Genomic DNA, 16,871 nt, shown 5'->3' with positions numbered 1-16,871 from the left:
CTTAAATCAATTGGTTATCAATTGGATTACTATTCAAATTAAACAAATTAAAACCCTTTCAATTATGTAAGTTTCTCTAGAGGTGATTTACAATGGAAATATTACTGAATATTTCATTACAGCTGTGCTACTAGGTGCCAATAGATTATTATGAACCAATGGGGTACAAGCCTGAGTAAGTTATTTTTAGAGAATACATGTGGACTATTTGACAGAATCTTGCACCTTTTTCATTAATTTGTTTCCCTTGAGCTAGTATGTAATTGGTTTCCAAGTAACCTCAATAACCTTGCCTGGAACATCTTTCCAGATATGTTCTTCCTTTGGGGATAGGGGACAGGGGCAAGAGTAGTTTATATTAAATCTCAGCACAAAAAGCAGAAAGTAATTATGACTCCTCAAAAACTACAATAGCAGTCAGAAATCAAAATCCAACATTAAATGTATATAAGGAAAAGATACGATGTTGAGATTGTTGTAGTTTTACACTATAAATGCAAGTGTACCCAAACTTCAACTGTTACAGACAGCTTTTGGCAGCTGTTTATATCCCCAAATGGGGCATGCTGTCCTTGCTTAGAAAAATTAGCTCAGGGCTAGGGAAACTCTTTGAACTTCACACAGTCTGCACACTCCTCAGGATAAATCTGAGCCTCGACTCTTGCTTCTCTCTCTATGAACTCAGTAAGTGTCAATTTGTTGCCGGAGCTTGTGGAAAGACACTGGTTGAAACTTAGCAGGAGAACTTGTTACTCAATTTTATTATCATTTTTCTCTATACACCACTTACACATGTACCTGAACTGCCAGAGTTCATCTATGCTAACATCAAATTCAGAAACATCACCACAACATGCTTCTCTGCTTTCACACTGATCATTACCAGGACGCAGTATTTGGAACCGTAATCAAACACTAACTTGGGAAAACAGTAGAAGGATCTTTCTAGTTAAAAAAAAAAACCCAAAAAACCGCACGCTTTCATTTCCTCTAACACTTCAGCTTCCTCATCTAGTCTTCATCCTCATGTTACCATGCATATTTCCCTCTAATCGAGGACTTCTGATACTCCCTGCTGAAACACACGAGAAACGGCAGCTCCTTCTCTGCACCAGATTGGCAACAGGTGAGAAATGGCCATAATTTTGTATGCTCATACAAGAGAGTTTCAAATTTCTAACTTCTCTTTATAACCTAGTTCTGACCTGAAGTGGTCCATTTGTGCACATTTGTAAACACATGCAGAGGAACATGTAATATGAGAAAAAAAGAGACTTTTCTATCTAAGAATTAAATGCAAATTTAATTACTCTGCAGCTCTCATACTGTACTCCTGAATCAGAGGCCAAGCAGAAGAGGATCACTCATTAATAAATTACACCACTCCTCAAAACTCTTTTATCTATCTGTGCAAACAAAAGGTACTCAACACTTGGTGCAACCTATAGAGCAAACCAACTCTCCCTAAAGCTGATTCCTGGTGACTAGTCAGATGAAGCGCTCCTTATAATCCATCAAGTAAGCAAAGGAACTCAAAATACCTTAAGTGTAATTAAAAAAAAAAAAAAGAAAACTGAATAGGATAAAGGAAATGACCAATTTCTATGAGGAATAATTAATAAAAAATAACAAATTTGGCTTTATTTCCGAAGCATTTTTCTGTTCCCTGCTACTGCAAACTCAAAATGAGCAAATTCATAAGAACTGTAAAAAACAAACTATTCACATGAAAGAGCTGTGTATGGGGAAAATATGCATAATTAAGAACTGAAACCAGATACCTCACAAATACAAGTTACTGTTTTCTACTTGGCATACTAGTTCCATTGTGATCCTGCTGCACTTTTTTTCTCAAAGATAAGTAGCCATAAGCTTTTTCTGACCTGTATTGGTCTTTCACTTCTTTTCCAGTGAAAACAGACTTGGATTTAGTTGAGCCCCACTTAAAAAATTGAACTCATCTTCTTTGAAGGTGTGTGAATTTCAGATTAATTTTCAGTGGTTTAAGTGAACATTTTTTAAACTAGTACTAGATGCCATAAAGCAGCAAATATTGTTCAGTATTCATCTACTTAGCAACCAGTAAGACTTTCTTTGTATTTCCAATGCTATATTTCTTCATCAGCTTTTGTTAAGACTCTAAGTAAAAAAAAAAAAAACAACAAAAAACCAGATCAAAACTCAACCCATATGTGACTTAAACTTCACTGGGAAATTTCTGTATAGAAGAAATGATCAACATGATCAATCAAATGTTAAATACGAGAAGAAATAACTGCTGAAAAGATTAGCAGTGACAGTGGGGATTAATTAAAGTAAAAGATAAGACTTTTAAAGATAGCTTTCATTTACTTCATTAATGTCATAGTGAAAGTCCCAATCAACTCTAATCAGAATTAGAAAAACACAGCTAAATCTAACCAAACATCTCAGTCTAAAAAATTTTCCTGACAATTCTATTGTAGTGAAGTAGGAAGGTGTTATTTAAAAGTTTTTTTCCAGCTTCTATTGTTATGATTTCTGAGAGGTATAATCAGAAACAAAAAATCTGGACTATTTTTCACTGAGGTGAAAAAGAAATAGTCACTTCATATTTTAATAATTGAGGAAAAATTATCTGTGTTTATCTCATTTCATAAAGGTCCTCAGCACAGCAGCAGTCCAAACAAAGTGCAGCTGGCTGCGTCCATCTATTTTACCTTTCTCTTCAACAAAAAAATGGAAGACATGGTGATGATTACTTTCACAAGAGTAACCACTGTGTACCTCTAAGGGAGATATTTTTTGTATTTATTACGTTAATCATTTTATGAATTTACATAACCAAATGATACACTGTGAACTGGAAGTCAATTCAAAGTTACTTTGCTTTCATACTCTGGGAGAAAATAATAGATTTTCAGATCAAGAGATTTATTCCACTTCTAGGTCATAGTGTCTGTTGCATACATGGGTCTTCATGTGACTTCATGTCAGGCTTCAGAAAAATTAAGTGCTGTATAAAAGCAACCAAGTACCTTACAATTACACCATTTTTTACTTTGTGTTTTTCTGCTTTGTGTGCTCTCTTGGCAACTAACTCTTAATTACTCTGTTACAAGTCTACAAAATTCCAGCCACTTATTTATATTTGTATAATATGAAAAGTTCAAAGTGTCTAATTCCCACAGTAGTCATAATGATTATTAAAAATTATCATGACATACTAATTCTAGCATTTAGTAGGCATTAATTTACTAAAATGTGCTAATGCAATCACTGGCCATAGCCCTCTTCTCATAATGTAAGCTCTTTGCAGAAAGGACTTTCTTTGCCTCCAGAGCACCTGGCAGACAGACATTTCAGAATGCTGGACCCTGAGGACAGATTTGGATTGTTTAGTAAGACAACAGTACAAATAATTAAAGGTAATAATCATCTGGATAACTGCAAACAATAAACATGAAACCTTTTGTATCTATGACCAGTTTGGACACCAAACACTAAGGTACAGGTATCAGCACAGAAAAGCATATTTCTATTTATTTATTTATTGTACATAATGCATTTATATTATCATATATGAATATATTTTTAACAGATGGAAACAAGCTTTAAGGAGTAGTATAGAGAGAGATAGTGCTCAGAGAATGCAAAGCTTGAGAGAAGTACAGTAAGCATCAGACACTGACAGAAGGAAAGGAAAAACAGAGAAGCCTTCTGTTCATTCACTGGGTATTCTTTTGATTTACCAAAATATGAAGAGCAATCTAATATCGATATCCAACTGAGATGGACAAAAACTCTCTAACAGTTTAGAGTTAGAAACTGTGTGTTTTATTTGGGGCCATGCACTGCGTGGGACAGCTCCCTAAGATGCAAGGCCCCGAGCAAAACCAAAGCTTTTTATTTACAAAAATTATGAATATCCAAAATACAAATGCATATTCATAACATTAACACCTCCCATTCTCTGCTTCGTATGGAAATGAGCTTAAATGTCATTAAGCATGCATAGTGTGTGTTCTGCATGGAGTCGGTGGTCTTGAATTGGGTCAGTGGTCTTAAAAAGATGAAGTAACTCATCTTCCTCATTTTGACCTTTTTGCTTCTCTGAACTTTAACAATCCTAATTACTTTAGTGACCTCTTAAGTTTCCTCTTGCATGACTTTTGGACGGGTTCCCACAAAGGGAGGAAATTGGTAATTGTCCTTGTTCCCTACACCAACTTATCAATGTTTCTATTCCTCGTTCTAAGCACAGCTAAGCAAACATACAAATGACAGATCATCAGTTATTTGGTAATCAGTTACTAACATCTTAAAACCCATTTCAGGTCCAGCTCTCTTAACTATTTTAATTAACTCTAGCTGGGCACAAATTCCTTCCTATTCTAACTAATTTCAACACAGCTAGCCTATAACTGAAATCTTTATGTTTCTTCCAAATGTTTCACCTTCTGTGTAATTTTATATCCAACTGAAAAACTAGAGCTGAGATTTGTTAGGTGTCAAACAGGTTTTGAGCATGAAGGTCCATGTCCTTGTACAGCTAGTATTTACATCTTCAATCTTCATTACTGAAAGGACAGTACTCCTGCCTACTAAGACATCCTGTCTTCTTTGGCTTTGGTGACTACCATTTTTCCTGGGGAAAGGAACTTCTTTTCTTTCCCCACAATGTTGCAATTAATTTAATCAGAGTTGCTCACTGCAGAAAAAAGAACTGAATATCCTCTGGGTTAAAGAAAGTGACTTTTTTTTCCTCTTTTATTTCTTTCTCTTTTTCTCCCTATCTTTCCTACTAAAAAAGTTTGCTTCAAGAATTTAACTTTACATTATTTTCTTAATTCCACCTGCATTTCAGCATCTCTAGCTGGATTAAATTAGTCAGTACAATACTACAACAAAGTATGACAAAAGTATTACATGAATTCATGTCTAAACAATGATTAAATCTTACTGTGTTCACTCTTCCAAGCTTCTCAGCTGTCTCAGAGTAAAAACCTAGCAGTTCAGGGCCATGTGTTGTGGACTTTGTAAGTACAGAATTTTACAGTATAAGCACTTAAAAATCAATCAAAGCAAACAACAAGAACAAAACTAGGGTAGTCTTACTCTATCATTTTGAAGTTCAGAAAAGGAAAAGAACTTACAGAGCTTACACCATGCTTTTATTATTCATTTGCATACCGTGTTAGTTGAGTTTCCATTTAAATGTAAGCCACTGTCAAAGAGAGGTGATGAAGTTCCACTGCTGTGATCACTGGATGGTCCAGGGGAACCTGGAAATCAGATCAAGAAAAATAACTGCTAATGTTAAAAATATATGTATATATCAGACAAAATCTATTCCATCTGTAAAACACAGGAGGATTTTTTAATATAATTCACCAAACCAAGACAGAAATACTAGTTGTATTTTAGAAATAAAATATCCATGTGCTATACTTAATATCTAGAAAGAAAAAAGGTATCTAGATGTCATCTCAGAGGGTCTGTGCTCATGGGAACTATTTGTATGACTAATTTTTTGCAGAATTAAGCCTTTTTCACTGACAATGAGATATTCAAAACCAAGTAACAAGTTCAGTTACACAAAATGCATTTAATAATTTAAAGAACAAATTTTCTATCAAGTCTTGGAAGTCTCACCTTAGAGTACAACCATAGACTGTATTTATAAACAAAGATAATAGAAAACTAAGGCAAGTACTAACTGGACATACACATACTTTATTAATGGATGTATTTTTTCCTTAAAATGCCAATTATTTTTAAGTAAGATGCTCCTTCTCAAATTCAGAAATTGAAAGCAAACAATCACCCTGAACTGTTGATACCATGTCAATATGCTAAGACTAGACAGATACATTCTTCAAAATATCTCTTCTTTTAGCAGTTATGCATCATGATCCTACTTTAGTAGTTAAAAGTGATTCCAGGAAAGCTTAATACTTTTGTAGTGTATAATAATGGAAATAGCATAGAGTCACATCACTGTGTAGTTTCTGCTTAAATGTAAAATGTTAACAAATAGCACCAATAATATGCAATTACTGTCAGACAGCACTTGGTCTTATCAATAACGCACACAAAATCAATTGCACAGCATTATATTCATCATCACTGAAAATTCTTTTTTCCATCTGAAGAATTCACCTGAAATTGCCTGTAAATCATCTCACATTAATAAGTCTGTCAAGTCTAACACCACAGTAGTCAAAAAGCCATTCTTAGTCATATATTTTTGTATGTTTCTTTTCCATACATCAACACCTGGAAAATTTAGCAAAATGGAACTTAATTCAAGAAAAGTGCATTTTCTCCATTACAGACCTGTCAGTTCAATGCTGGGGTCTCAGAATTATAGCCTCAGTTCTGGAGTTTCAGCATGTTTTTGTTTGGAGTCCTTTCTGTACAATACTAGGTCATGTCAGCAGAAGGAGTCATTATGCTTTGTTTCTATGGGTCTAAACCAAGCACCTACTCTAGTAACTATAATGTTTTGTAGCTCCTATATATGTACAGTAGCCAAAAAAATTTATGTTCTTAGTCATAGACAACTACAGTGACTTGATGGAACAGAAGAAAATTTTAATGAAAAAAAAAGAAGCAAAGAAGTTGGCATTAAATTCTCCACTGAAGAGTCTGCCTGCTGGGAAATCTGACTGTCTGCAGCAGTAGACAACTATCACAAGTCCATCAATCAATCAGATTCTGAAAGCGGAATTATCCCACCTATTCAGCAATTTGAGCATATCAAAAGACATGAATTCAGGTATTTAAAAATCTTTAAATCCAGGCTTTACCATAACACAAAATAATACATTCGAATAATTGATTAATTTTAAGTAGAGAAAACTTACATCAATCTCATAGCAAAGCTAGGAATAAAAGGTTAAGAAAGAAATTTCCCTCCTTCCACAGCATCCCAGGTTTACTTATCAGCAGCTTTCTTTCATTTTCTGTGTATTCCTAGCTACACAGCCTGTCTCAGGCCATGCCACCTCCAAGTCCATGAACTTGACTGCAAACAAGTTCACAAGTCTTTTAGTCCGTTCCCTGCTGTTTCTATCTCACTTACTCATGGACTACTCCTTCATGACCTCATTCAGCATTTTAGATGTTCCCATTGCAAATACTCAGCTTACTTGCATGGAAGGTGCAGTGCCCTCATCTCTCCAAGGAACTCTGTTTGCCTTCCCACACGACAGCCCTAGAGCAATCAGAGCTGCTCCTTCCTGTTCTTAGAACAAAACACAACATGATCTTATACTATCTGCTACTGCAGCCCTTGCCTAAGTAGATGAGACTTCAAATCAAGTGTAAGGTACCAGTCCAAACTCTGGAACATTACTTCGAGAAAGACTATCAAAGTGTTTATGTTAAATAAAACATCTGCTACTCCCTGCTCCATGGCCATAATCACAGAAATCATAAAATATTTCAAGTTAGAAGGGACCCACAAGGATCTCTGAGTCCAGCTGTCAAATGAATGGCCTGTACAGGGATCAAATCCACAACCTTGGTGTTATTAGCACCATGCTCTGACCAGCTGAGCTACAGCTTCCTGCTGGGTACTGATACCATGAAAAGAGGCATTTGCTGTGTTGTGACGTTTCCAGCAATTGTTACTGCCTAGATGTGTGATCCCACACAAATCTTAAGACAATCGGCCTAAGAGAAATGCAAACCTACCCCTATGACAGGCATCATATGTTTAATTTGCTTATTCTCAGCTTTGGCATTCTTGTTCTTTTGGGAAGGTTGGGTTAGGAAACATCCCGCGGGAGAGGAAAAGATCTCTGCCTGATTTTTACCTCAGCAATAGCTGAGTATGCTCAGAGGAAAAAAACCACACAACATACCCTGCAAAATGAGACGGGGTCACAGAGACATAGAGATGGCAAGGATATGAGTCTGCAGTTCACACAGGAGACTGAGATGCCCCTGAGGGTAGCACAAAAAAACCAGGTAGGACTCCAGGGTAAGGGAAATAAACTTTGTAAGGATCACAGTGGATTTTGGAGAGCCAGCAACAACTCAGGAAATCACCATGTTAGCTGACATGAAACCTAAAGCAAGAACTCATTTGCAGTGGTACAGGTAGGAGTTGTTAATAAATCCTTTTATAATACTTTTGACAGAATCAATAAAATTTTTAAACTTAAAATATTAAGTATTTTACTACTTATTTTAATAAAGCCTAGATTTTATTTTTAACTTTAAAAGCCTTATACTTTCTAGACCTAGAAAATTCTCTAATAAAGTTCTGGACAGCTCAACAGTTCCATCAACAGGATGTTGATTATTTCAGTCAGTGAATTACACTCAATCTCTAAATAATAAACAACCCTCAAAATGCACAACAGCAGAACAATATACAGCAAACAGTCAGCAAGACTTTATTATTAATAACAATTTGTTTTATGATTGACATTGCTGAATGATACTGGAGACCTCTTGTACATAAATAAAAATTCATATGTTGACCTTGCTGATTATGGCATAGGCAACCTCCAAAAGACAAAAAGCTCATTACAGAACAATCACAAAATTAATATCAAAGGAAACACTCTTAAAGTTTTTTAATTACACTGTAAGCTTTGCAAATTCAGAATATTTTGATCATTTGGTATAAGTATCAAATAGAAAAACTTTGAAAAGGGTCTGTTTTACCAAAAAATGTCCTGAGGAGTTTTCCTAGCAGCAGTGAATCTTATTTAAATAGGTCCTACAAGCCCAGCTTAACACTGGGATGGATAATGAACTTAGATCCATAGAATCCTTAATGACAATACCCAAGAGTTGATGCCATAATTATTCTGTAACAGGCTAAAAAACAGTCTCATATTAAATCTTAACTTTTTGACCCAGCTCAAAAATCCAAAACTCCTCCTCTTGATTTCAAGAAAGACAAATCCTCTCTCTAGGTGAGAGAGACCTTAGAGAAACCCACAGCCATGGGATGAGGAATCATCTTTGCCATGAAGCCAAGAAATCCAATGAAGCAGACTTTATTGGCCCATAACAATTCTGATCCAGGCCTGATAGGTTTTCGAGAGATAGCTATTTGCCCAATGCAAAATCCTGCCAAGCATTCTGTGATATTTTATAAAACTGCTGATCAAAGAAATAACTGTGGCAAAGAATATTGGAACAATTTAATTTACTATTATGGAAAGTCTTGTAATAGTCTAGTTAAGTGGTAAGTGTCCTGGACAGCTGTGAAAGAGACAAGGATCAATACTGGCATATCACCCCTGATTAGGGCCTCCTCCAAACACAGTCCTTGTCTCATCCTTAAGTGATACTTAATCAGTAGTATCCACAACTAAACCCATGCCAAATTCTGTATTTTTGTTGGCAATAATGAAGGAGTGAAACAGAAAAATGTCGTGATAACTGTAGGTAGATATTTCCATGTTATCACATCTTGTGCTTTTGCATGACATGAGATGGTGTAGGGAAGGGAGACGTATGAGAAGGAAGGGGGGGATTGATGCTACTCCTGATGGTGTGCTCATAGTGATGATATGGGTTAATGGGAAGAGACAGCATGATTGCAGCACTAAAACTGCCAGCACAGCAGCTGGTCTGACCAAATGCTGGAAGGTAGGGGACCAAGTGCCTGAGTCTTCTGGGATGCCAGGAGAGGCCAAGATACTTCAGAATTATGCATGTATTATGCATGTATGCACTTAAATCCTGTCTGCAGTGTGATTTGGAAATTTCTTTATTGCATAATGGAATTTCTACTTAGCTTTTTAAATGTGTCATTGATACTTCAAGACTGGAATTCCCTTTTGTGCATGGACTTGTGAAAAGCTCTTCTTGAAATGGGGTGCTACTCTCTTTAACTCCATTACTATTCTCTGTAACTCCAGCTTATTTATTGTCTTAAATCAGAACTATTTTCCATGATTTTATCCAGCTTATTTGCTTCTTTTCTCACTACAAGAATGAATATTTATAGCAAGTCACTTACCAAAGATCACTTGACTCACTGACCTTGGTTTCAGCCTCTATTGGATGGCTACACAGAACATTCTGGAGAGGAGCATGTAAGCTCTTGCAGAGGTTCAGGTTCAGTTCAGGAGAAGGGTTATTTCCTAAGTTCCTTACATGTCTGATCATACCTAGCAAGTTCTTTTTTTTGAGCAGGTGGTATAAGGCTGGGATCATGCATGGGACTGTGTTACAGCGGGGATTACTGTAACATGCATATATCAAACCAGGAGTCCTGTGGAAAAGAAATATATATGGACAGATTCTTGGTAGATGTTTCAGAGATGTTTATTTCTCCAGCCACATGGCCGGGGCTCTGCCGAGGAACTGTTCCAGTCTGGCTGAGGGTCCTTTCCCGCCCAGGGGAACACAAACCAACCCATGGGAATGAGGCTGAGCAGGGGCAGGGAAACCCCGTGTCTGTCCCCTCAGGGCCCCTCTGCCAGGGCTACATGGCAGGGGAGGAGACCCCAACAGGACTGAGCAGAGTAATGCTTGCCAAAAATTTCCTCGTGCTCTGCATAAAAAAAAGGAAGTCTAATAAGCTGCCCAAAATAAGCAGTTTGTATACAAGATGTCTCATTTTGGAAGCACTGCTTCTCTGCTGTGCTGCTTGATAGTCTGGTAGCTTGTCTAAAACAGCACTGTCTTCCCTATTCCAAAAAGGTTTTTTTGAACCACAGTAATCAGGGGCAGACCCCAAATAGTGCTAGCTGGTCACATTGAGATGGAAGATGGCCTCCCTGATGATCACTGCTTTCTCCTTCCAGAAATAGCACTTTATGGAAGCAGTGCCATGATCTCAGCCTCCCAGACAGGAATGCTGCAGTGTCTCCTGGTGAGAAAGCCAAGTTCTCCGTGATGTACAAAAAGGGCACCAATATTCCTGGACCTACGTGAACTACTTGTGAAGGTGGAAGTCAGCTCATGTAGAGCGTGTACTAATGGCAAGGTTTTGGGGGGTGCGATGTCTCCCAAAGTGGGAGATGGTTGGGGCTGCCCTGTGCCAGAAACAGACAGTTCCAACCAGCTCCCATATTTCCACTGAGCCCTGCAGCTGAGCTGGCAGCACCTCTGGGAAACTATCTAAGAAAGGGTAAAATGCAGAAGAGCAGAGACAATACTAAGGAAAAGAGTGACACAAAAGTCAAATGAACCTCGAGGTCTGTGAGGAAGGTAGTGGACAATTTATTTGTCCATTTCTCATTGCCTGAATCTTTAATAGGGAGTAAATTTATCTAAGTTTGCCCATGTTGCCTCTACTTTGGCCATGATGGTTATTAATACGTGATCTCTTTTGACCTAAGAGCTATTTTGTTCTACCTTCCCGCCACATTCTGTTTGAGAACTGGGAGAGAGCACCTGAGTGGGAGTTTGGCTCTTAGCTAAGGTTAACCAATGACAAGCAACACAGTTCAAGTACGTGATGTCAGTCTACAAGATGAGACAGAACTTCTAGTAGGACTGTCATAGTCACAAATGAATACATCCAACAACACAGACACTACTGGTAAGATACTGCTAGCTTGCCAAAATCATGTTTAAGCTTTGGCACAGTTATCCAAGGCATTAGAGACATCTGTCTATAGTTCTGATGATCTAGTAGGAAAAGTAGGAAGACCAAACCTTAAGATTCATTATAAGAAACACTGACCATATATTTTCGAATGCAAATGATAAGCAGGAAGAACTGAAAGAAAGGTTTTAGCATGAAATGTATAGTTCAGCTTAGTAGAGGCCTGCTAAATTGGCTTTTGACAGGTGTAAGAATCTAGATTAAATGATTGACACTCTTCTAATAGCAAGATCTAGACTATGACACCTATGATTCTGTTGAAATTATGAAAAAACAAGTACATAGTTGAGCCCAACTTAAATGAATAAAATCTAAATCAGTCCAAAGAATGAGACACTTTTCAAAACTTTTTGCTTATTTTGGAAAGCAAATAATCTGTTAAAATAAACTGCTGCAAAATTCTTTAATCTGATTAAATAAACTGATTTATTATGAACACTTTTCTACTTGCAACACTGATAACAACTGTGCAACCTGAATATTTTATCTACTAACCAAAAGAACCCCAAGCTTCCCTCATCTGTATTGTTCATACACATTTTAGTATTGCTACTGTTAAACTCAGTTGTCTTGACATAATTCTGCTGACACAACCAATCAAAATAGCAAAGTAATTTATTAAATATACATCATTAATGTTACTCATTTGTTTGGTAAGTGTCCTCAAAGTACCTTTCAGTGTAAATGTATGATTCAAATGTTTGCAAACACTCTTTTATTGGATTCAGGCAAAGCTCCTATTGCAAAACTTTCAGATATCACACATGATTGTACTGCGTTTTAATGATTTTTTTCAGCTTTATTTTGAATAAATTATAAATAAGCAGCAAGGGAGTATGCATTAGACTGTTATATGTTAAATAGTAAACTAGACAGATAATTTTCTATTTCTTCCTGTAAAGCACTCAAGGATTGAATTTCTATTTCTGTCACTATCAGTTTGTTACAAGAATACTGCAAAGAGGAAAACAAATTACTCCTAATTCACTAATTTCCTCTTACCTAATGGGAGCTTTAAAAATGATGGAGCTTCCCTGAGGTATTGAACTGTGATGGTAACTTCATCGCCAGCATTTCGCAGTAGGTGTACCTGTCAGTGTGACAAATAACAGCTACTTTAAACCAAAGAACCATCAGTCATGGAAAGCACATTACTTACAATGAAATCAACATTCCTGTTGATCTATAATAAACTCAGTGTAAACATTTCTGACTTCTTAAAGTAGAATAGCTTAAGGATCAAGCCACACCATAAACGGAAAAGAGTAGGCAAGACAGTGGAACAACCTTAATAAATAATTTGCCGGGCAACCTGATATTACATACCAGCTGAACACAATTTCCACTAGCTGATTTTATAAAACTGACATAGGGTAGTAGAGTGTGTATACAAACAGCAAGACACATGGAAATATATTAATACATCGTACATGTCTTGATCTTAAGTATTTGGTTTGATTGCTTTGGGTAACAAATTAAGCACACTTTTGTGTTTCAAATATAGTCTCGGGTTTTATGTCTTTATTGTCTGTAAGCATTTGTTAACCAAAAGGGAACATGCACACACACACACACGTGTATAGACATGTTTTAAACCATAAGAATTCACTTTGGGGCATAGCACACTACTACATAAAGTGTTTTTTTAAATGCAGAACTACAAATAACATCTCTGATGGAACTCAGTTCCTACTGCAGGGCAAAGGTATTCCCCAGTTTCATATCCATGACTCTCAGGAAACAGGTACTGCATTTGGTTTGCATGTGGCCTGTACAGACAGGGTCTGCATCCCTGATCCAGTTTGTCAAAAATAGATGCTACAGCTTGTGGCCTCTAATCTGAGCACAACCAGAGTATTCATGTATCAAGCAGAAAAGTAACTAACTGCAGCAAACTAATCAATACAGATGCATTTAATGGTTAACGTATTTGGAGGAAGCTCGTGGCTGTTTTGTTTCAGACTACTGTTTTGGCACAATGCCATACTGGCCAACATCATGAGATGCAGAATTACCTCAAATATTTTAAGTTTTCCACTTGTGTACCTAAAATAATGCTTACACCAGAGACTGATGTATTCACTTACATGAAAATATCAAGCTTATGTTTGATGGAAACTAAGAACCCTTTTTTCTTCCACCCCCATCCCCCCCAGCTCAATCTGCTTTTAAATTATTTACTATGAAAAATAAAACAGCTAGTGCTACCTACTCAGGCCCAGAAATCTGAGTGTTGTGCTTTTGTGGACGATTGACTAGAAGAGAACCTGAGGTCTCATTGTGGGAAAAAACACCGTGGAGAAAAATATTAATCTCCTGGGGTGATGTTATGAAGCCGCTTTATTCCTTAACCGCCCGCTCAATGCCCACGGACGCTGTGCCTTTACGATGGGCCCGGGGGCTCAGGGGCTCCAGGGCCTGGGCAGGGGCTCGGTGAGGCTCGGGAGGGAGTGCGCCGGGAGCGCTGTGCTGGTTTTTGGGTTTCTTTTGTGTTCCAGCTAGCTGGGAAAAGGTTCTGTTGGGTTTATTTCTTGTTCTTTTTTCCCTTCCCTCCCCCTGTGCCTCACTGCCTCCCTTCCCTCCTTGCTGGTCCGGGGGTCTGCAGGGGTGGCCCCGGCGGGCCTGCGGGGTGGCTTTGGCTGGTCCAAGCCCCGGTGTCTGTTCCCTCTCTGGGAATTTGTTGTATTTTGAGGGGTTTTTTTATCCTTTTCTACCCTGTTTTGTTTGTGTGTTAATAAACAGTTTGGTTTATTTTTCCCACTTTCACTCCTTGTGACCCATTTGTCTCATTGGCGGAGGAAAAGGGGAGCAACACTCATTCCAGAGTGTTTCCTCCTGAAGTTTTGTCTCAAAAACTGAGACAATTATGATCACTGATTTCTGACTAAACCATTAGAAGATGATCAAAACAGGGTAGCCAAGAAAAACAGTGTTGCAAACTTCGCATGCTTCTTTAAGGTCAAAAAAAGTATGAAAGGGTTTTAAAGCAAACCAATGTGTCTTAGATTCTAAGGTGCAAGAAAACTATGTCTCCTGAAATCCTCTGCCCCTTATTTCCTGCAGTATTTTAGACATTATTTATTACTCAATAAACACTGAAGATGATTGGCAGCTCTGCTAGTCTCACTCTACTGTTACAAAATAGGACACCCAATATATTCTCTTCCAAATTAAAAAAGTCAGAAAGTATCAGGGCAGGGAGAATTCATAGTTTACAAAAAAATACAAGATCCTGTTACCCAATGCTGCTGTACCTGTAATACCATTTTACTTTTCCTTGCATGGTAAATATATTAGAAATACCAAGTTTAGTTTATAATCAGTATGAAAACCACAGTGTTTTGCAAAATTAAACAGAAAATTCAAAACCAACAAATTTAAAATGTAGTCATGATACTGTCCTGATATATGTAATGGGAAGAAACATAAACCAAAAAAATTAATACTGAGAACTCATTTTCTATTGCCTTTTAAAATAAGCCAAAAAAGTGAAGTACTTTAATTTTAACTTTGGAATGAAAGAAAGAATTTTAATTTCTTAATCGATATAAACATGTTTTCAAACACAGAAGAAAAACTATGTTTCCTCTTAATTAAGCTAAGAATGTTTGCACACAAAGATTTATATTTTTCAAGCGATGAGAAGAGACAGCATGACAGACATATTGCCTAATGTACTTTTGGAAGGCATTAGTCAAATTTTATGAAGAGAAATTAAATCCACAAAGTGCTGGAACAAAACAAAACAGTAGACTAGAAACTGTTGAAGAGTATGAGATTTCATTTTTTATTTCAGATTATATTTTGAAAAGGAAAGAACTCTAATATTAATGATTTGGCTTAGAATTTCCAAGCAGTAGTACCTTAAACAACATTCACACTGTATCATACTCTCCTGAAGCTGCTTAGTATTCTTCGGGTAGTGCCTGAAGAGGTCAGAGCGTTGAACCTCACATACTAACAAAAACTAAATCAATTTCAGTGTTCACAAGAAGGTCTTAACAGTCAGAAGGTCACTAAATAGTGCACTGTTCTGTGATGTTCAAGCTTTTGCAAAAGACCACTAAGTCTGAAGAAGACAAATCTTGTGTCTTTGGAGTAACATTCAGTGTTACACTGTTGCCTTACTGTAGTAATAATACAAAACGAGGATTGCAGAAGTGAGTGGGTTTTGGTGGTTTTTTAAAAGGTTGATTAAATGTATTTACTGCAGCTAACTGTGTGTGTGTGTGTATGTGTGTGTGTGCATCCATGCACTTACTCGTGTTCATCTGCATAAAGGAAAGAAGGGCTTCATCTGAAATGCTTGCTTTTCATACTGGCTCCAGTTTGCAGGTTTTGCATATCTCTAAGTGTGTTTATCAATTCAGGGTTTATTACGCTTATCTTTCTCACATGCATTTCTCAAGAACAGAACAGAGACAATGTTACAAATATAAATAAGAGATTCTATATCTCACTTGGCTAACTACAGTAGAGAGTCTGCACAGAAAAATATGACTCATATTTTAGGAGAACCTAATGACCTTTGTCATCTCATTCTTACTGTCAATACCCAATTACAGGAAATGCTATATACCTTTAAGCAGATGAGCCAATGGCACAATTCATAGATGCTGTGCATTCTTTTTAAATTCTGGTGGCTTGTATTTACTGTGAATTGCTCTAAATCTTCAAACATACCTGAACATCAGTATTCACACTGCTCAGAGATTTAGACAAGGTTTTGGCTGTTTGAAACAGGTTCTGTCTTATTAAGAACTGTAATAGCAATTAAAATTGCAAAGGAGAATATTTTTGATGGCCATATGGCCTTTTAGCCAATATCTATTCTGCGTGCAGAAGTCACATCATTTCACTTTGGTCATATAAAGATTCAACTCTAAAGGATTTGCTAATATCTTTTCTAGAAAACAGTAAAGATCTTAGGATACAAAGAAATTCTCATCCACAGATAGGTATCTCTAAATATGTAGAGTCTGGATGATAACCTTACACTTCAAACATATGAAGTTAGATGAAATGAATCTTATCTTGCATCTATTGAAGAATATTTAAGATTAAGTACCTAACTCAGACTAAAAGTCTGAAGGAAAAATTCTGAAGTAAAAGGATGTGAATCACCCGATGAATGCCTGAGCTTGAGGTACAAGCATTTCACAAATAAAACACTTGAAATTCACACGACGTGCAAGTCTTGGACATGACAAGTACCTGGGTGGAAGGTTATGTACAAGCCTGCAATAGAGCAGGCAAACAACCGAGATGTGGTAAAATATATGAAGAATTAGACCATAACAAAGAA

General features: G+C 36.9%; 1 protein-coding gene across 1 annotated transcript in view; it reads right to left on the bottom strand.

The window, feature by feature from the left end:
- Positions 1–16,871, bottom strand: part of SNTG2 (syntrophin gamma 2) — a gene marked incomplete at both ends in the record, with an annotated part of 228,706 nt that overhangs the window by 73,953 nt on the left and 137,882 nt on the right. The window contains 2 exons of the mRNA XM_082302591.1: positions 5,173–5,264; positions 12,569–12,656. Of these exons, the coding sequence (XP_082158717.1) occupies positions 5,173–5,264; positions 12,569–12,656 (180 nt within the window). The remainder of the gene's footprint in view (positions 1–5,172; positions 5,265–12,568; positions 12,657–16,871) is intronic.

The sequence above is a fragment of the Coloeus monedula genome (genome assembly GCF_965178545.1).
Source record: "Coloeus monedula genome assembly, chromosome: 2".
Classification (NCBI taxonomy): domain Eukaryota; kingdom Metazoa; phylum Chordata; class Aves; order Passeriformes; family Corvidae; genus Coloeus; species Coloeus monedula.
This window is presented reverse-complemented; position numbering and strand designations above follow the sequence as displayed.